A 21,329-nucleotide genomic window follows, 5' to 3' on the forward strand; every position below is an offset into this window, starting at 1 on the left:
AAAACATTATGGCTCCATCGGGAAGAAAGCATGGAGGAAAGGCTAATAAACCAGCACAGGAAGATCAAGCCATATCTGCCTATGACTTTCAGGAGGAAAGAAAACACCTGAGTGGATCGGAGGAAGATATTAGAGAAGGTGTTTATGTAACTTTTTAGTATTTTTTTTTTAAACTTGAAGCTCATAGTATTTCTGACTATGAATGAAGAGCCTTCTGTGTTAGCAAGTGTTTGTGTAAGCATGGTTCATGTTTATTATGAACCTATTGCCAATTGATCTCCTAGTATATAATTTTAATAGAATTTTGAAGAGAACAAAGTAGAAAGCTCTGTCTATTGCACTATTAATGTCTTAAAATTACAGGTGGAGTCTTTAGGATTTTGTTATGCTATTTTGTTACCTTATTTTAGTGCCATATTCTTCTATCACCTGGCTGCCTAGAGCATTGTGAGGTGAGGATTGAACAGAAGAGCTCAGCTTCTGTGGAGTGCTGAATTGGGTATGGTAGTTGGAGTCTTAATGCTGGCAGGGTTAAGAGTACTTCATGAGGAATCTGAGCTGAAGAAAGAGAAAGCATATAAAGCTGAGGGAAAAAAATCATCAACAGATGCTTGTTGAGTTTTGAGGAAGTGTCATAAAAAAGTGGAGTTTTCTTAAAAACTCAGTTCTCGCTTGTCATGTGATAGGTTTTTGTAAATTTTGATGTAACTATTTCTGGATTTTTGTCTTTCAGCAGTTATCTCTGTGATTGTTTCTCATAATTTCTTCCCTTCTTCCTTCATTCAGACTAAATGTTTCCCAAGTCATTAATAGAAATCTGACAGCAAAGGATTTTTTCTTTCTTTTTTGATAGAAGATAAATACCTGTTTTTGATGTTTTTTTTTAAATGTCAGACTACATAATCTCAGCGCATGTTTTACAGTAGCATGAAATTCTTACAGATAAGTCTTTTTCAATTTTTAGATTATTTTACCTTTCTGATGATTGTTACATTGTGAGTTGGGAATAATTGTGTAGTTGTGGACAAAGAAACTACAAGTGGTTGGGATCAGCCCAGCGGAACTCAAGGCAATGCCAGCTCAAAACTAGCCTTGCAGAATAATTCACCACCATGTCAAATCCATATTCAAATTTTAGGAGCTGCATGTGTTATGGATGGCAACTGAGATCCATGAGACATATTCATAGAAATGACATTACAGAAAAGTAACTACACTTAATAATTCAAATAACCTCAACAAAATATATTTTTATAAATCTTTTTAAAATCTGTATTAAGGTGAAACACCAGTAATGGACAAGCATGGAAAGAAAAGACCTCTGGTGACTACTCATGTGGTTCCAGATGATGTAGGGTAAGGATTATTAGGATTTTTTTGTTTGTTTTATTTTTGTCTTTCAGAATAAGCAAGTCTTAAATAGATACTGATTTTGGTTATTCATTATGTCCTTTCTGGTATCTGAATCAAAAATCAGGTTACAGATAACACAGTAGTTGTAGGTTAAAAAAAAAGGAATACTTTAAAATGAGTAATTTTGCAGATTCTTTGTAGACACTTTTGGATATGCATAAAAAAATATATATAATTATGAGAATTCTTAAAATTCTTGTTTCTTTCAGAAGATGATTTAAGTTTTATCTGAGATTGCTGCTAATTTCATTAATTTTCTTCCCCCCTGATCATAGTTGTCAGAACATACTAACAGTACTTTAATGCAACTATTGCATGAAAAATACATTCTATTTACAGATAAATCTTATGAAATGCAGTATTTACAGGCAGCAATGTAAAAAAAAGGTGTATGTTGAAATATTTTTTAGCAATATTATAGCTGTTGAATTGAAGATCCTTTTTCTTTTTGAAGAGTAAAAAAGTAGTGACATCCTGTGGAGAAGATGACATAAAACAAAGATAAACATTTTCTTTACCCACCATGTCCCTTTTCAGACTTGTCAGCTATTGTACCAGTTACACGCTGGTGTCATCATCTTAAAGATGTTGTAGAAACAACCTTGTTATTATTTGTCTTGGATTTTTCTTACTATGCCAGTCATGATAACTATGATGGACTTATTTTCATTTGATGTTCCAAATACGTTTCATGTAGAGAATGATCAATTTTATTTACTATCCTCCTTTACTCAAGACACTTGAAATACCTAATACTGCCTTTTTACAGGGGAGTAGGTTAATAGATTAGTAATTTTTTTTTTTTAAATCAGATTGGTCTAAAAAAGAGACCTCTCAGAGAAGAAAAGGAGTTCCATTTTTCAATAGCAGCCTTTTCACTGCTTACAAGTAATAGGTATGGGAATAAAACAAATTTTAAGCATATGTAGCATGTCTTATTCCAAAGTAAAAAAATGGACAAATAAAAATTTTAAACACTGTTTTATAGGGGTGAAGTACAGAATATGCTGGAAAGATTTGGAGGTAAGTACATTTACATTCCAGTAAATTAAAAGCCAATTCCTATTTAAGTTGCAGAACTGGCAGAAATTCATTACCATAAAATAAGTTTCAAGATTTACATCAAATGACCAGTCTTCATAGCATTGTTCAGAATTTCTGAAAAAAAGCTGGTTTTCAGGAAAAAAAAAAGTTATATCTTAGTAGAGCAAAGAGAAAGAAAATGTGGGAATAACAACATATAAAGTGATATACTAGTGTAGGTAATTACAAAGGAAAAAGTGCCTTTAATTATCAATTCCAATTTTAAGGTGACGTTTAAGAGGTAGTGATTATATTGTAGAGAAAAGGGACATTGTGAGTAAGAACTGTAATTCTTACTCATCTTTTTGTTAAAACAACTTAGAAGGGACTGGGGATTGCAAGACATGAGTGGGAAATAAGGAACATGTAAATTTCAATATAAGCAGCAAAATAGAAAAAATAGTTTTCATTTTAGACAAGGAATTTTGGCAGTAGTTGTGATACAGAATGACCCAGAGTAGTCTGTACTCTGCACTTTCAGAATAAAGAAAGAAGCAAAAGCTGAATCACAGCATGATAGTTTCTAATTGGTGGGGCCCCTGAGAGAGGTGGGACTTGAAGCAGATGCTCAAGTGGTTGGTGGGGCTGGGTAATGAGCAGTTGCAACTCCAAAGGTCAAGCGTTGGTTAGAGCCTACAGGGGACTAAGGGAAGCAGCAGTTTTACCAGTGCCAACATCAGGTGGAGGAACACCTAAAACACAGGAGCACCCAGATTACATTAGCTTCTTTGCATCAGAACACACTTTGTTCTCTTCTAAAGTGTAACTCATCAGCATTTTTGATAAAAGGCCCAATGTATCTCAGTAGGCTGAAGCTGTAAATATTCTTTCATTTTTAGCGGACATTAACAAGGCTCTCTTAGCTAAGAGGAAAAGATTAGAAATGTATACAAAAGCCTCACTCAAAACAAGTAACCAGAAGATTGAACATGTTTGGAAAACACAGCAGGAGCAAAGGTAACACCCTTGTTTTTCAAACTTGTGAAATCAAGTTCCCTTTTGTGTTACAGCATGGCTAGTTGCAATTAAATAGCAGTGTGTCTGGTAGTTAAATGATCTGCTCAGGTCCTCTGTTTCTGCTGCCTCCAGTTGTGTTCACTTGGTTAAGCTGACAGTAATTATAGACAATTACAGCATAGTGCTTTTTGCTTTGTATAGGGAAAGCTAAGACTTGGAATTTTGAGAGTTAGGTGCTTTAAAGAGCTGGGTTTACTTCTGTTTTATCTTTATGGAAAATGGCCTTTGATGTTACTTTTGTCCTTTAAACAAACACAGAATCATAGAATAGTTAGGGTTAGAAAGGACCTTAAGATCATCTAGTTCCAACCCCCTGCCATGCACAGGGACACCTCCCACTAAACCACATTGCCCAAGGCTCTGTCCAACCTGGCTTTGAACACCACCAGGGATGGACCATTCACAGCTTCCTCGGGCAACCCATTCCAGTGGCTCACCACCCTCACAGTAAAGAGCATCTTTCTTGTATCTAAGCTGAACTTCCCCTGTTTTAATTTTGACCCCATTACCTCTTGTCCTACCACTACAGTCCCTAATGGAGTCCCTCCCCAGCATCCTTATAGGCCCCCTATGAGGTCTCCACGCACCCTTCTCTTCTCCAGGCTGAACAGCCCCAGCTTTCTCAGCCTGTCTTCGTATGGGAGGTGCTCCAGTCCCCTGATCATCCTCGTGGCCTTCCTCTGGACTTGTTCCAACAGTTCCATGTCCTTTTTATGTTGAGGGCAACAATACACAACACTCCAAGCGAGGTCTCATGAGAGCAGAGTAGGCAGGATCACCTCCTTCAACCTGCTGGTCAATAGTTGGGTTTTTTTTTAGGTTCCACTTGGATTTTTTTTGTTTAAACTTGAAAATGGAGAAATGTTCAGTAAAACTTTTATACTATTATGCTTAACAAAGAAAAATTTTCATTTTTGCATTGTAAATAAATTTCACTCTACATAACATTCTTGCCTCTAAAGGTGTATTTAATTACTTTAATTTAATTAAAGGCGTAATTCATTCACTAGAGGTGAAGCAAACTGAAAATCAAGACCACTAAAAACTGTAAGCCAGCAATACTTGTAACTGTCTTGGTGTTTTTACATACATGTTTTTGAAACTCATATTGACAAAATGTGAGTTTACATAGAAAAACTAGAGTAGAATGAACTAAAGAATGAGCTAATAAATTCTTTCATTAGAAACCCATGTTTTAAGGTCTGTAGTTGGGTTAGAAAAACACAGTAAATACATCTATACTTACTATATGTATATGTATATTTAATCCACATTCAGTCAGTGTGTATGTGTATGTATGTGTATTCAGTTTTTCAAAGCATATAGTATTCAGTTACGGCCTGATGTCAAAATAAGCTGGGTTTTAATCTATGCCAGCTCCTGTTATTCTATGCTCTGTGTGTGCTGACCCTTAGCTTCCCTTGCAATTCTTCGTAGCATTTGTCATTCTTACGGGTACTGTGTGTTTATAGGCAGAAGCTCAATCATGAATTCTCCCAGCATTTCCTGACTTTATTTCAGCAATGGGATGTAGATGTGCAGAAAGCAGAGGAGCAAGAAGAAAAACTAGCGGTGGGTTTCCAAGATGACTTTCATGGTATTTTCTCAAGGAGGGAATATTGTTGTTCAGACACTCATGAAACGTAAAACCACTTTATGTAGTTTAAAAAAAACCCCGTATGATTGTTTGCCTCTTGATAAAAAAAAAATCTTCCAAGTTTGGTGGCTCTCAAAGTAAATATAAGTTTTGGGATGTCTTTGAAAGTGAAGAGGGGTGCCATTTATCAACTGTACTGCAAGTTTATAAATGGTGACTAGTGATGCCCTAGGCTAGGAATGGATTGAGAAAAGCCAAGACTATTTATGGAGAAGAAAGTCATATGTTGTTCCTGTGCATCCATAGTCTTTGGGTTTGGGGAACACATGAGTAAAGAAAATAGTTGTCTTCACATGCACTTCTTAAAAATATGCCTGTATATAGTAAATGTATGAGAATTTGATCATTGAAAGGGGATAGGAGCTATTATGATGGAATGTAATTGCAAACGTTGGGAGTACAAATACAGCAACATCATGCAAGTTTTGCTTTTCCCTAGTCAAGACATTTCCCAGGGATACCCTCGAGAACTGTGCTGGACAGCAATCCTTATAGTGTCTCACAGGGATAATTCAGGGTGGAAGGGACCTCAGGAGGTAACTCCGGGCTTAATCCAGTCTTCAGTCTTTCTTTCATTAATAAGAACAAGGGTAACTTTTCAGGCAGAGATCTCTATTACATGACCCACATTTCCAGTGAAGACATAATTTCTGATTCTGATAAATTACATTAGTGTTGCTGTCCAAGCGTTTTTGGCTAACTAATGCCATTAGTTTTTTCTTTTGCTTCTGCCTCAGAATATGCTTCGTCAACAACAAAAAGTTTTTCAACAGTCAAGAATAGTTCAAAGTCAAAGACTGAAAACCATTAAGCAGCTCTATGAGCAGTTCTTAAAGGTACAGTAAGTTTTCTTCTTACAAGGCAGTCGATCCTTATCATATCAATTAAAAAAGCTGTATAATTTCAGCCTTTATGACATAGAGATTTAAGGCTCATTTAAGGAAAATAATAGCCTTGCTTGAATATTCATGTTAGTATCTTTCCCTTATTTGCTATGAATATAGCTTGTTCTCTCTACACATGCATAAACTTTGCATCATAATTTACTTAAATGTATTCTAATAGGCATCTGATTGGCTCGCCTGTTTCAAATATCTAGGCATAACCCTCAGAGCATACTTTCTAAACAGAATATGGTTTTGTACCAGTTGAAAGGTTATGTAGGTCAGTTAAATCATCAAGATTTTTGTCTTAATTATTCCCTTAGATTTTTCATGTATATTTAAACCAATGAAACTTGACAATCTAGTAAAAATACATCTTAGGCTGCAATTCATTTGGCTTTCATTACTGCTGGCAGGTGCATCCCCCATCATGAGAAATAGAAAACAATTTTTTTATGTCATTAACCTTTCTAGCGATTGCTGCCTCATGTTAGAAAGTGACCTTAAAGTAAATTGTAATTCCCTTAAAATTGCCCAGTTAGAACTCACTTCATCTCTTCCTAAGCAACATTCATTGGAGAGGCTGTCCCTTTCTGTAACCTTGGTATTCAAGGTAAACATTCACTAAAATGTTAACAGGAAGAATCTGATGGAATTAATGCTTTATGGTGAAAACTTGCCCAGCTGGATTAATCTGTAATCAGACCCATTTAACTTTCTTGTTGCTTCATGCATAACTTTTTTATTTGCTGGGATTCCCTGCAAACACCTTTTTTTGTTTTTGGATAGTCCTTACAGAGATAATGTATTTCAAAGACATGATTCATACCAATCAATTGTGGTATGATTTTTTGTTGCTTTTTTTTAACAAAGTGACTAATATACTAGACAGCAAACAAAAAAAAAACCCAAACAAAAACATAACTACTAAAAAGTTTGACTTCTTTGCAAGAAAAAGTTTCCTTGTAACTTTACATTAAGAACTAAACACTTTGTTCCCAGAACTTCCTTCAACCCCTAATTTTTCTAAGTAAGCTATTAGAAATCTAAACTGTGAGGAAAGAAAAAGTGCCCTGAATTTGTTTTTTTTAACAAACGCAGAGGCACAGCACCATAGAAACACTGAAGGGCTAAAGCTGGCAGACATGGATATCATCTGGTCCGGACCACACGTGGTTCAGCAAGGTTTCCTAGAGTTGCTTGTTCGGGACTTATGCTCAGATAGTTTTTGAGCTATCTCCAAGGATGGAGACTCCACAGCCTGTCTGCTCAGCCTGTGCAGTGCTCAGTCACTCTCACAGTAAAAAAGTGTTTCTTGATGTTTAGTGAGAACTTCCTGTTTGTGCCCGCTGCCTCTGGTGCTGTCACTGGGCACCTCAAGACCCTGGCTCAGTCTTTTTTTGGACATCCTCCCTACCCCTTCAGGTACTTGTGTATATACGTATGATTCCCCCTGAACCTTATCTTCTCCAGGCTGAACAGTTCCAGCTCTCTCAGTCTGCTCTTGTAAGAGACATGCTCCTGACCTTTAATCATCTGCATGGCCCTTTGTTGGGTTCTGTTCAGTATGTCCATGTCTCTTCTACTGGGGATCCCAGAACTGGACCCAGCACTCCAGATGTGGTCTCACCAGTGTTGAATGGAGTCAAAATATCACCCCTCTTTGCCTGCTGACAACACTCATCCTAATGCAGCCCAGGAGCTATTTGGCTGCCTTTCCTGCAAAGGCACACTGCTGGCTTCACCTGTGCCCTCCAGGAACCCCAGGTTCTTTCCTGCCAAGCTGCTTTCTAGATGGGTGGACTCCAGTATATACCAGTACATGGGGCAGATTCAAGTCTGTCAGTTTCTGACAAACCTTAATTTCTGTTCAAGTAATTACCTAACTGGTCCCTTTTTGAAATTGCAGTTACTTATGATAAATACGTTTTTTTTTCAAGTTGGGTAGCTTATAACAATAAATCTGAAATAGAACAGCTCTTAGTTTAAGATAGTTGAAGTGTACAGAGGATATTACAGAAACATTAATAAATTATAACTCCCAAAATGTCAAAAAAATCTTCATCAAAGATTAAAAAGTGAATAGGAGGTCAAGTATTACTTTGATTCTTCTCTTCAAAGAAGACCAAAAGATAAAAATCAAGCTTCAAATAAGATTAACTAAATAGAAGTCAAGGAAAATGCAGCTCCACACATACACAGAGTTAGGTATAATTGTACATACAGAGGGAAAGATAACCAGTGACCTTTACTTGGCTTATTTGGGCATAAGTGTAGAGATGGAAATTTAATGGGTTTTACAGTCCTTACTTCAAGTCTCCAAGGCTGTCATACCAAACCCCTATCATTCCTGACAGATGTCTGCTTAATCTTTTTTGTAGAACTCTTATCTTTATTGAAATGCAGGATAACTAGCTGCGACCTCACAGATACTGAGAGGAGGGGACCATTTCCTTTACAGGGCCCATATTGTTTAAACAGGAACACAGATGGGAATACAAAGTCGTGTATGATTTGTCTGTCGAGTTCATGACAAACCTACTCAACTATCAGTGACCACTGCAGCTGTAAAAAACTAAACCGTAGTAGTCTGAATAGTGGTTTATTTGTTTGAAATTAACCCTTTGACATTGAAGAGTTAAGACTATCCTTAATTTCAGAGCATGGAAGAGCTGGAGAAGAGCAATGAAAATCTTCTATCTGGTGTACAAAATGAACTTCGCAAAGAAATGACTATGTTGCAGAAGAAGATTATGATGGACACTGTAAGTACCAGATCTATTACAAAGTTAGTGCAAAAATAGAACATTCTATAAAAAATTAATTTTACATTCTTTTAATTGGCTCAAAGGAATCTTATTGATATGGCATTTGTTCAGTATTATCTCCTTTTCTTGTAACAGCAACAGCAGGAGATGGCAACTGTTCGCAAGTCTCTTCAGTCCATGTTATTCTGATGGCTCAATGGAGAAACAACTTGTACCTAAGTAACATGATACAAGTATAGGCATTAGCCATAGATAAACATGTTAAGATTTAAATGCTTTAAAGTTTCTATTAAATGTTTTCATGGATTGTTCTAATCTTGTGTCTGATAATGTTACAAATAAGTATCTTAGTAAATTTATTTTGGGGGGGACACAACATGATATGGACCTCAAACCATTTACTGTATGTCCAATTGTTAACTGATGAATACTCACTTTCAATAGCACTGAAGAGTTTCAATTGTTTCACTTTTTATAATGACAAATTGTAACAGTGGGCAGAATTAATGAAAAATGCATTACCCAGGTTTTAAGCAATAACTTTAGGCCTTTAGATACATTGTGCAAATAGAAACAGTTCTCACAAGCTGCAGACTTCAAGATTTTCATAGTTTCAAAATTTAGTCTGCTGACATATTAGCAGTTATAAATGTTCACAGAGTATGATATAGTTCATGTAAGATTGTTCAGTGATGTGTATTATGGTAAATTAAAGAAAATTCTGTTAACTCTTTTGTTAGCCTAGGCATTGTAATATCTTTGTACTAGTAACGGATTTAGTAACTGCTGTAATTTTTCTCAAAAGCAGGTTTCTTCAGTTAAATTACAGCTGAGTATCACAGCTTTATATTACATCTGCTTAAGAAAGCATAATTAAACATTGTGCATATTGGGATGTATAGTTCTTGTAGAACCACCACTAGAAGTAATTCAGCTCATTTAGTTAGTACTAGTTATTACAAGCCTTTGAGGTGGAATATTATTTCTTGTAATTCTAAATGACTAGCAATTTAGAGAGGCCTAAGTTTTAAAGGTAAAGCATTTATCCTTCAATGTAGCTCATTACAGTAGATCAGTATAAATTAAAGCTTAGCTTGCATGCAGGTTTTTTTTTACAGAAACCCGTTATGCCTGAATATCCACCTTTACAAATTAGGGAGTTCCTAACATATTTAATGCTTAGACTTAATACAATAGTAGATAAAACAAAAACCATCCACACACCACACGCACAAATGTGATGTTTTTGTAACAATGTATTTCAAAACCAGTCCATACAGATTCTTCTAATATTTTTAGTTCAGAATCAAGCCATTTGATGATGGTTTTCCAGTTCTGGGAGCCAGATTAGTGATGGCTAATTTACGTACTAACTTCAGGTATTAGGTTGCAGCTGAACAAGCAACCGTTATGGAGCTGTCTTTGTTCTGTGTCTGCTAGGACTCAGAGAAGGAGCAAACACAGAAGTTATACTGCTGGAAGGATATATGAGGTAATATGGGCCTCTGGTAGGTAACAGGTAACTGCTGCTTTGTAACAGTGCTGCTGATTCTCAGCCCTCCAAGGGTAATTAGCCGATGCTGTGAAATACAGTCAGAACTTCCTGTTTCCTCTCCTTGGTGCTAGGTTGTTTGTTAGTGTTGCCTCATGTTTCTGGTTTTCTGACCGATTTCTGCATTTGTTTCCTATCATCCACATACTTCAATCATATCCTTAAAACTTACACCTACTACTGCATGACATTTCTGAGCATTCTGGGGACCCAAACCTTCTCACTCTAAAAAAAGCTGCCTATATATTTTCCTTACGTAGTTAATTTGTTTACAGTATTCAGAAAAACTGAACTGGTCTTTACCATCTTCTATTTCCCTGCGGGCTGGGCTCAGGCTAAGGGCATGTATAGATGCTCTGTCTTTCACAGCCTCAAACAGGAGTAGTAGGATTCATCTGGAATTGATATTAGTCATTTAGAGTACTGGTGCTTCAGCATTAACTGTTACAGTTATCTCTCAAGTCTATCAGCATATCCTTCTTAGGCAGGAGTTTAGTAGACAGTATTTATTCCCTCCAAATTTAGCAGACAATATACCACTTTTAAAGTTCCTTGAACACCTCAGGAAGTCTTTTTGAATTAATGTGCAACTAGGAAGCTGCAGTGGTAATATTTTTAAAACAAATCATAGCACTCTATTTTATAGTTCAGGAAGGACTTTATGAACTCACAGCTCAGCTACATATCAGCAACTGAAAGTGGTAACAGACAAATTCAATAGCTTTACAAAAATCATATTCAAAATGTACCTTTTTAAAGGAGTTTAAGTTTATAGGGTTTGCATGCAAGTCATGATTTGCTCATGTAGGTGATAAGCTATTTTCATTCAGCTTTTCTCTAATGCCAACATCAGCCCTTTAGCTAGGCACATTATGTTAGCCAGTGAGTCTGTTCTTAATGAAAGAGAAAAGCTAATAGTGGGCCTGACTTCCCATTTGGATAATGTACAGTGACAGCTACAGAACAGATTATAAGATAGATGAACACAGCAATAGCAAATATACTTCAGAGGGAGTTACATATGGATGGGCTGCATTGTCACAGTCAGTCACAGTCATTTATAAATTAACTTGGTCATTCACTTGTATAGTTTCAGATGCGTGTTAAGGTAGGTAAAGTAAGTGCCCCCAAAGTACACAACTACCTATAGTCTAGATAATGATGGAGTACAAGGAGGCAAATCTTACTGGGACTATAAAACCAGAAACTGGCCTCGAAAGAAAACACGAACTAAAATTGTTTTTAATCATGTAGGTTATGGTACTTAGATACTAGAGAATCCATGATCCTAAAGGCACTCATAACTTCATAGTACTTCATAGTATTTTTACATAGAAGAAAATTTTCCTGAGCTATACCTCCTTCATCCTACTGATCCAGTAGCTTTTTCTTTAGAAATAATGGAACAGAGATTAATGCGTAGTTTTACCTCACAGATGCCTTAATAATGCAGTACAGAATTCACTGATACCTGACTACCACTTCACAGCAGTTCCAAGAAGACTTTAAAAACTAACAGAAGATTAGGGAAAAGTTAAATTCCTCTTGGAATTCTGATTGGTAGCACCTTGGTTTGCAGCCTGCATTCACCAGACCAGAAGTACAAAATTAAGGTTACCTAACAGGAAATGGCAAAAGTTTCAAATGCAGAATTCATGCTCTAAAACACAGGGGAAAAATACGTCCTGGTTCAAAAGTAACAATCACAATAGAATCTGCAGGACTTTATACTTCGTAACTCTAACACCTGATAATGTCTAGGATAGAGTGAGCTTTCTCATAAAACTATTTTCTTGAAAAGCTTAATCTCTTCCCCAAAAAAGAGAGGCTGCTTCATTCAATATTCCCCTAACTGCTTCTTCTCTTGTTCTTGACCTATTTAATCAGTCATTATGGTTTTGAACCTGTTCAGGAGCTTGATGAGATGAAATTCGGAAGACATGTATATGAAGATGAGCAGCAATCTGTAGGCATACACCAGTGGCATATCTCAGCATATCAAACAAGGATATGAACTTCAAAAGAACAAAACAGAACATGTTAAAAAAATAAATCTAATTATTTCTTAAAATTGTCCCTACTATAAATTCATCTGTACCATAGTCAGAATCTATCCAAATGACAAGTTTAACAGCATTTTAACATAAAGATATAGGGTGGTTTAGTTTAGAAGAAAAAAATGTAGCCCCAAAACCCCAGCACTAAACAAAGTGCTGTCTGATAAACAAAGTTTAGTTTGCAGTTTGCAAAATAACTTTAAAGAAACCACCTGGATTAAAGCATAATTACAAGATATGTCTGTAGATTTACTTTCATATCTCTGTTCCAAGGAAGCCAGTCAGCTCCCAAGGTACATGTTTACATGGTATCCTGCCACTCCTGCTGCAGCAGAAGCTGAGATCTGAGCAAGTCAGAAATGGCAGAGATAGTTCTCAATCCATTCATTTCAGTATGTGCCAAATGAAAAGTACAAACCAAAATGCTTACCAATGCTATCCATAGAACAATATATTCATCAATGAAACTATTGAAGTACTGATCCAAAACTAGAAGTCCTGGCCCAATATATGCAGTGTCCTGAAGACAGATTTTACTTTTTGTCATGTAAGCCACCTATGTAAAAGAAAAGAGACACAAAAAGGCATCACTGCAAGATCAGTTTAACTACTAGCAAACTGGCAAGATGCCCTTGCCCAGCAACAGCCTGCAATCCACTGTTCTTAAGAGGTAATCAGCAGGCAGGCTAAGGGCTTCACAAATGCTTCAGGGGCTGATGCTTCCTAAGTTTCTTTCCCAAGGACCAAGCAGCCTCTTTCCAGGTTATTCAATCAATATCAAGCACTTTAACCAGTGGTAACCACTTTCTGAATAATCAGTTGGTATTTGCTGGCTTTATTATATAGGGACTTTATTATATAGGATCCAGAGAAACCTCAACAGGCTTGAGAGGTGACCGGGTGCACACCTCACAAAGTTCAGCAACACCAAGAGCAAGGTCCTGCACCTGGGGAGGGGCAATCCCAAGCACAACCACAGGCTTGGCAGAGAACTGATTGAGAGCAGCCCTGTGGAGAAGGACTTGGGGGTGTGGATTGATGAGAAGTTCAACATGACTCAGCAGTGTATGCCTGCAGCCCAGAAATCAGTTGTATCCTGGTACAGGCTTCCCAGAGAAGTTGTGACTGCCCCACCCCTGGAAGGCCAGGCTGGATGGAGCTTTGAGCTCTATGATGATCTTCACAAGTAAAAAATATGTAGTAAAGCCAATCTTTTTTTTCATCCATTGATGAGGTTTTTAATTACAAAAGAGATAAACAGTTTATCTCTTCATTTTAATAATTAAGGTAAATTCCTGTTTCAGGTAACTAAACCAGAAGCCACAGCACTGTTAGTACGGCTTGAAGGACCAGAGTTACGATGTTAAAGACAGTGTATTTCTAGGAGTATGTTAAAACTGAAAGCTGTAACCAGTACACTCAGTAGGTATATGTTTGCATCAATGGCATATATAATCTCTGTAGGAGCCTGAACTTAGTTCCGTGTCTTGGTCGTAATGAAGCTGATAATATAGCATCAGAGCAGAATGGGAAAACTTGCACGGCACCCACTGATCCAGTAAACATTAAGCCAAGAACCAGTTTAGTTTCAGGAGGTTTAGGACCAAAGCAAGATTCCTTACCACCAGCTTCTGTGAGATTTTGGCATTCACAAACCCAAATGTCAAGACATACAAGCAAGAATGTTTTTCAAATAGCTGAGTTGTAGACTTTTTATAGATCATAATGGCCAGTGTGAGAAGTAGTCCAATGTGTAGACCTGGCGAAAGAACACTTGTTCCCTGAAATAGAAATGGAAAGCAAATTCCCATTCTGAGGCTTCAGTCACACAGTAAGGTCCACATTTTACATGTATTGCAAATCCTATTAAACAAAACCAGAGTTGTCAAAGCTCAGGGAAATTCCTTGAGCATTATACCAACACTATTAGTATCCTTTGCAGTGACCACTAATCAATTTTCTAAGAAAATTCATTGCTGGTTCCTGTGACAGAAGAAATCCAGTGATGCGTAGACAGAAGGTAGATAATGGCATCCAACGCTCAAATGCTTGTCCACTTAAATGCTTAAACAAATAAAACCCTTATGATGATACAAAATGCTATAAATTATGGGCATATATTACTCAAACCTCATTCAGATTTTTAAAGCAACTTACTGCTATTGTAGATCCGTTCTTTCCAATTCCTCCACCAAAGATGACACGGAAGTAATTGAACGAAGAAAGTGCTGTTCCACATAATATGCCAAAAACTGCAAGGAACTTCAATTCTAAGCCCACTAAAGGGACCTTAGCAGGAAAAACAAGAGAAAAATATTAAAAGTTAAGTTTTTTTAAGAAGTTATTAAAAAACCAACTGATACCTTCCAAACAATTGTTTTATTAGAATTCTTGCTCAGAAGGACAGTGTTTGGAATTTGTTTCCTTACTAAGGAGACAACAAATTTCTTTCGTAATGTTTAACTTTTGAGTACTTTGGTTCTGATCTTGAAAAACCAGCTAGATCTTACTGTGTGTCCTTACAATGTCTTCAAATATTTTTACTACTTAAGCAAAAACATGACACAAACTACTGCATTGTGAAGCATGGGAGGGGGTAGAAGGATAGTTCCTTCTGTTTCACAGGGTAACACAACACTGAACCACAGGAAACACAAACACCATCTGCCTTCTTTGTGTTTTGGTACATGTTCTTTGTATGCTGTATCTTTGCATTCAGTACAGTCTCCAGATACAACTTTTAATTAAGCAGTTACCTTTCAGAATCAATTGCAGTTTCAAGGAAACTTCCAAAGGCAGCAGAGGATTTAAAAAAAAAAGTAGTAATAAATTGAAACCATTGACTATATTTTTAATAGATTGTTTTGAGATACAGCATAACTACCACAGATTTTAATACCAAGCAACAATCATTAGTCTAATTTGCCTGCTTTGTTTTCCAACATGAAAATAAGTTGTTTGAAAACAACAAAGCCTCTTGCAGGATGAGAAAAGGAAACAAAATTGCTGAGTAAACTTACAAATTAATTTGAATTACTTGGTGGTTTACATTTAGGTTAATTTGCACTAGTTATCAATAGCATGGAATGGTCTCAGCTCCCCCATGCACTATGACCAAGCAGAACCAGACATTTCTGAGTAAAGACCCTAGAAAGAATGAAGATGTCAGTCTGATGTACTTTTGATGCTGTCCACTAAAGTCACCTTTAAAGAGAAGAATATAAGCCAGAGACAGGGAGATGCTTATGACAGAAGTAAATTCTTTAAATACAGATATTTACATTTATGTCAGCTGTGACATAACTGTTAAAAATCAGTACATTTCCAACAGCAGGTAAATATGGATTAGTTAATCAAAACCCCCTTAACTTCATCCCATTATTTTGCTGGATTAAAGCATTTAATCTTAAAATAAAGCATCCTATAAATAATTTAAGTGAGCAGAAATGTGTGTCACAAACAAAACAAAACTAGAACAAAACCCAGTTGTTAAAGCTTAAGTATCTGCAGAGTACTAGTTCCAAATCAGAAGTTTGCATGTGGCAGATGGGGTCTTTTTTCCTCTATGTAGCTCTAAATTTGTGCATAGGAAGTCACACCATTATATCCAAGTTAACTACAACATAAAAATAACCCTCAAGTGTAACATAAGCTGAAACAGGACATTAGACCACTAGTAGGTGTTGAGGGTACTCACACAGGATAGCTTCAAATACCACAGGAACTGTGAACACTCAACAGGAACTCTAAATACTTAATGAACTCACCTTATAGTCCCATATTGCTGTTCCACCATATGCAGATGTCAAGAGCAGCATTGTTATGGCTATCTGAACTTCAGTTACGTCAATTCTAGGAAGGAAAAAAAGAGACATTTAATTAAATAAAAGGTCTTTTTGCTGCAAGTAAGGCAGCGAGGGGTGGGGGAAAATAAAAAAAGTGCTTTAAATTATCTCCTTTAAAGTACTTCAGATTACATCAATCTATATGATTTTCCTTGACTGAGAAAGCTCCTCTATACAGAAGCACACATACCCTTTACCTAGAGCAAGCTACATATACTTTTAATAGGGGGGAAATTTTTAATGAATGGTTAACTGAGAATTTTTGTATATATTTACAGACTTCTTGATGTGCACATGACATCAAAATTTAAGGCAAGCTCACAGTAAATGCAATCAAACTTTTCCATTAAAAGTGTATCATACAGAAGTATGGACTGTAAAGAGCACACGGGGCAAAAGGGATTTTTTTTAAGCTATCATATCATGACAACTTGCTAGATGAGAGCCTGCAAAACATAAGGGCACTATTTTGAGGACTGAGGCAGCGGGTAACTGAGCATCTGTCCTGTTTTAGAGGATGTGTGATTGAGATCTTGTTTATTTCCATAAAAACATTTTTAACATAGGTGGCCTTGTATGCCGTCTAAAGTCTACACTCTGAATTCCACCTTTTTTGTTCTCAGACAAGACAGCCAGTTCCTTATTACTGTATTTGATTGATGAAATGTTTTGGGAAGACCTGAATATAGAAAAAAAAAAAATTAAGCAGAAGCTTGAGAGAAAAAAACTTGATACTTTCAATAAAGGTTTAAAATAAATAAAATAAAAAGATATGCACATCTAAGGTACCTTTTATGCTATCAAAGGTTTTGAGACAGATACTGCATCTTTCTACTGAAGTTAGCAGCACATAGTAACAACTGATGTTTAAAATGCAACATTTCTTCAAGTAATTAGAATAAGTTTTCTGGCTTAAGGTATTAGGACCAAAGTCAATGTGTACTGATACTTGCTTAGCACATGATCTGTTTGCATGGGAAATGGTGTATTTTTAAAGAGAAATAGGAATTAGCTCTTGGTTAATGGAAAACATTTATCTGATCTTGATAATCACAGCAACATTTCATCACAAGCTTCAGACTCAGTCTTAGAAGAGCCAAAGTTTAAGCTGCAACTAGATGACAAGCACTCCAGCTTCATACAAAATCATACAGCATCATACCAAAGCATCTGTATGCGGGTGCAAGTGTTCAGAGGCCGTGTTCTGTACTAGTAAAACTTAGAGCTCTAAGCTGTAATGCATTTGCTCTTGCTGGTAGTGGGAGGAGGCTCAAACTTCAAGTTGGATCATTCATGCCAAAAGTTTAATACCTAAAAGGACCTACAAGGAAGGCTGGAGAGGAACTTTTCACAAGGGCATGTAGGGATGAGACAAGGGGGGATGGCTTTAAACTGAAAGAGGGGAGATTTAGATTAGGTATTGGGAAAAAATTCTTTACTCTGAGGGTGAATTCACCACTCTGAGGGTGGTGAGACACTGGAACAGGTTGCCCAGAGAAGCTGTGGCTGCCCCATCCCTGGCAGTGTTCAAGGCCAGGCTGGATGGGGCTTGGAGCAACCTGGTCTAGCAGACCATGGCAGGAGGGTTGGAACTGGATGAGTTTTAAGGTCTCTTCCAACCCAAACTATTATATGATTCTGTGATTCTATGATACTTTTACAGAGGCTCAGACTGTTGGTTGCAACACAGCCCAGATCAGAGTACAGAGATTTTAATCAGACACTACGAGGCATTCTGCATAATCTGAGAGTACCCAGCCGCTCTGATCCTTCCTGGCCATCAGCACTAGGACTCTTTCATCCATCACTTGACTTCTAAAATCTATTGCTGCTAATTCAGAATAAGCATCCATCCCTGTTATTCTGTATCATCATATTTAGAGCAATATACTAATGCCTTCACTTAAGACTCTCACCTCTATGCATAAAAGAAATAAATTTGCAAGCCTTGAAAAAATGCTGACCTATTTCCACTAAACAGAAATAAGTTATCTTGGAGAAAAAGCTGTGTCTGTTTAACTTCATGGAACACCAGGCCATTCCAAACTGCTTGTACTATGCACTATCACTATATTTACACAGAAGTTGTTAAGTTTTTAAGGAAGACTTTTTTTCTGTGGTATGGGAGTGTCAGCACCTTCCTGATGCAGGGGAGTCATTCTCACATTTCACGCAAGAAAGCACAGTAATGCTGAGTCTCAAAGCTCATGACACAATCCATCGCCCTTCAGATAATAAGAAATTATCTTAATTCAGCCATCATTCTAAAGCATCTATTTTTGTTTACAGCACAAGATGTCCTTTAATAAAAGCAGGATGGGTGGGCAGGTAGAAGAGTTATAGTTCCTGTGGTAAAATGTACTATCAGCAAATAAAACAGAGCTGAGCTCTTAGTGTTACCACAGAGGCTGCTTTCTTTTGATACGGATATTGAACAGCATGCAAGGCCAGCCCATCACAAGGCTGTGTGCCCAGCAATGCTCAGATTTGCTAAGGTGCTTTTTGCAGGTCAGAGCTAAGTAGGACTATAATAACCAGGTGATGTAACAAGTGACCAGGATTAGCAGGACAGCCTTCATCTATCCATCTGCTGCTGCAGAAGTCTCCCATCATTTATTTTCAGAAATCTTTACTGGAGTGCAGGTTATTGTTCAAAAGCAGCAAAATGGCACAGCTAGGCACCACCACAGCTGCAGGAGGGTAAACAACCTCCACACTATTAGGAGCTACTGAAATAAAATTGAATTTGTTTTCTTGTACATGAATGTCATGACTACTCCTCCTACACTGCAGTGAGAGCAGATGAAATTTCTACCAGGTCATGAACAGCAATCTCTAGAACTGTGACCTAACACAAAACCTAAAGGACATCAAAGCCAGTATGAGCCGGATTAAAAACACAGCCTCCACATAAACCTGGGGCAATTCTTCAAACACTGCCATAAGTCTGAGTAGCTCCTTGCCAAAGGATGCCATGGATGCAGAGAATTATTTGAAGGAAGTCTGGAGATGTCTATGGAAGGGAAACCTATTGGCAAAGGAATTTCTCTCAAAATGCATGTGCTTCAGAGTCCCCTGGGCTGAAACTGTTCTGTGGCTGGGAGGTTACAAAGGGAGGTACTGTAGGTAATTGCTCTGTCCCTACTCCTACACAGAGCACTTGCTTACACTGCAGGCAAGACCTCTCTGGCCCAAGCCTGCATGGTGCTGGCTTCTATGGATTCTGAGAACAAATCTGCAGACAAAACAGCCAAACACATGCAAACAGGCACATATAGCTAAAATCAACTGCTAAAACAACAATTCCTCGGTGTTATGCAGGGTTTTAAAGTTCTTGCCAAGTAAAACACAATTCTGCTAGGGTGGGAGGAACATGAAAAAGGAGGCAAGAGGAAGACAGCAAGTCAAAAAAACAAGAAGAAATGGAAATCAAGTAGCTAGCAGTCTCAGACATTAAGCCACACATACTTCTGAAGATACCTACTTACTTTCCAAACCTCAGTATGCCTGATACATATGTCTGCCAGTGAGCAGTATAGAACATGAACAGTCCCACAAAACAACAGAAAAACAACCAGTCAGGATTTGTTCCTAGTCGGATTGCTATGCACGATCCAAGGACAACAAAAACTGCAAAGCAGAAATGAACATGTTAGTCATATACCCTCTTTGCTTGTAGTTAAGAGAAATTAAAAAAAAAAATCACAAGGCATTTTATATCACTTTAACAAAGTAATGATCTGACTGATACTTCCCTGTGTAACTAACCTCAAGGACAGTCCTGGCAGGACAGACCTAAACACAGGACTCCCTTTCTTCCAAGCCTACAGTGGTCATTCTCCCTTCTGCTGGCCTTGTCAAAGCCTGATCTTTGCAACACTTAACAGCTTCAAGGGAAAGGTCCAGCTCAGAGAAAGTGGTAGCTGCACTTCACTGGGCAGTGTTCCAACTCCCTGGGCAAACGTTTCAGCTCTGAAGCTTTTATAGAAGTGCAGGCATTGCCACCAACAGCAGCTATGTTACAGAAAGCAAAACCGAGCAAAGCTTACTTTTTAAAGACTCCAGCACTAAGGAGTATAAATTATCCTTCTCTTACGTGCCAGGCTGGATGCCCTGCTACCAAACTTTTTTTGGCAGCTCACTCCTAAAGCAGAAGCCTTAGTTTCACATGTCAGCATCAGTGTTTTAGGTCCTTAAAATCCTTTATTAGGCATCACCTGTACTCTACTGGAAAACACAGGCTACCAATAGTAAAGAATCTCTAAACATGCTCTCACAGAATTCTTCGTTTACCATCTACCTCACTGTAAGAACACTGTACATGAAGATGCACAGTAAGTAAGAGCAGAACACGTTACCCAATATCTGCCAAAGGTACTTATATCTTCCCTGATAGTGGTCAGGGATTCAAAGGTCAGGGGCAGCCTTGGCTGCAACACCAGGAGATGAAGTTATCCTAAAAGAAGGGAACATGCTGACCCTGCTCAGATTGGACTAGGTGATCTCCAGCGGTCCTTTCCAACACTAAGCAATTCTGTGATTAATCAGCTCTTCTTGAAAAACATTACATTTTTTAAAGCTATAATGGGTAACAACAGTAGATTAAGGCTACCTGTGGAAACAGAGTCGCAACCATGATCAAAGAGTTCTCCTAGAGGAGAACTACTGTTCGTTCTTCTGGCTTGCTTCCCATCTATGGCATCCAGAGACTGGTAGATAAAAAGTCCTAATGCACCCAGAATGTATGCCCAAAAAGGTGCCTGAAAGAGAGTCACACAGAAGGTCACTAGGCAGTTCCCATTTCTTACCTGATAATCTATTTTATTAATAGATAGAAAATACTGTTCTAAACTATACTGCATTGTGCTATTTGTAACTTCGTTAATGGACAAACCAAATTCCTTGTACTAGTCTACATGAATTGTAGTACCTACTATAATGAACTACCCCAGATACACCAGTAGAACACAGTCCTTCTGTTTAAAAAAATAACACACAAAAAAAAACAAAACCCAAACAAAAAGACCAAAACCTAATCTCTCTTCTGTATCTA

The 21,329-nt window shown here is 37.5% G+C and overlaps 2 protein-coding genes across 3 annotated transcripts in view; one reads left to right on the forward strand and one right to left on the reverse strand.

Moving 5' to 3' along the window:
- On the forward strand, nt 1–9,156 carry SYCP3 (synaptonemal complex protein 3). The gene is made up of 8 exons (XM_005150449.2): nt 1–138; nt 1,281–1,356; nt 2,402–2,436; nt 3,336–3,453; nt 4,986–5,085; nt 5,908–6,006; nt 8,715–8,819; nt 8,958–9,156. Exons 1-8 carry the CDS (start codon nt 9–11, stop codon nt 9,009–9,011), a joined length of 717 nt encoding a protein of 238 aa, XP_005150506.2. The 5' UTR covers nt 1–8; the 3' UTR covers nt 9,012–9,156.
- CHPT1 (choline phosphotransferase 1) overlaps nt 5,213–21,329 on the reverse strand; it is a 24,434-nt gene continuing 8,317 nt past the window's right edge. Inside the window, exons 2-9 of one of the 2 annotated variants that reach the window (XM_005150447.3) lie at nt 20,889–21,036; nt 19,765–19,906; nt 16,199–16,283; nt 14,589–14,720; nt 14,054–14,212; nt 12,862–12,987; nt 12,279–12,389; nt 5,213–9,037 (exon numbers count right to left, since the gene is read on the reverse strand). In XM_005150447.3, coding sequence (XP_005150504.1) covers nt 8,993–9,037; nt 12,279–12,389; nt 12,862–12,987; nt 14,054–14,212; nt 14,589–14,720; nt 16,199–16,283; nt 19,765–19,906; nt 20,889–21,036 — 948 coding nt within the window. In that variant the 3' untranslated portion in view covers nt 5,213–8,992. Of the gene's footprint in view, nt 12,390–12,861; nt 12,988–14,053; nt 14,213–14,588; nt 14,721–16,198; nt 16,284–19,764; nt 19,907–20,888; nt 21,037–21,329 lie in introns of both variants that reach the window. The other variant, XM_005150448.4, reaches the window with a different exon arrangement.

The sequence above is a fragment of the Melopsittacus undulatus genome, chromosome 5 (assembly GCF_012275295.1).
Source record: "Melopsittacus undulatus isolate bMelUnd1 chromosome 5, bMelUnd1.mat.Z, whole genome shotgun sequence".
In the NCBI taxonomy this organism is placed as follows: Eukaryota; Metazoa; Chordata; class Aves; order Psittaciformes; family Psittaculidae; genus Melopsittacus; species Melopsittacus undulatus.

Coding starts and splice junctions, on each gene's coding strand:
- SYCP3 (XM_005150449.2), top strand. CDS start 9: ATGGCTCCATCGGGAAGAAAGCATGGAGGAAAGGCTAATAAACCAGCA. Junction 2,437..3,335: donor TATGCTGGAAAGATTTGGAG/GTAAGTACATTT, acceptor TTTCATTTTTAG/CGGACATTAACAAGGCTCTC. Junction 8,820..8,957: donor AGAAGATTATGATGGACACT/GTAAGTACCAGA, acceptor TTCTTGTAACAG/CAACAGCAGGAGATGGCAAC.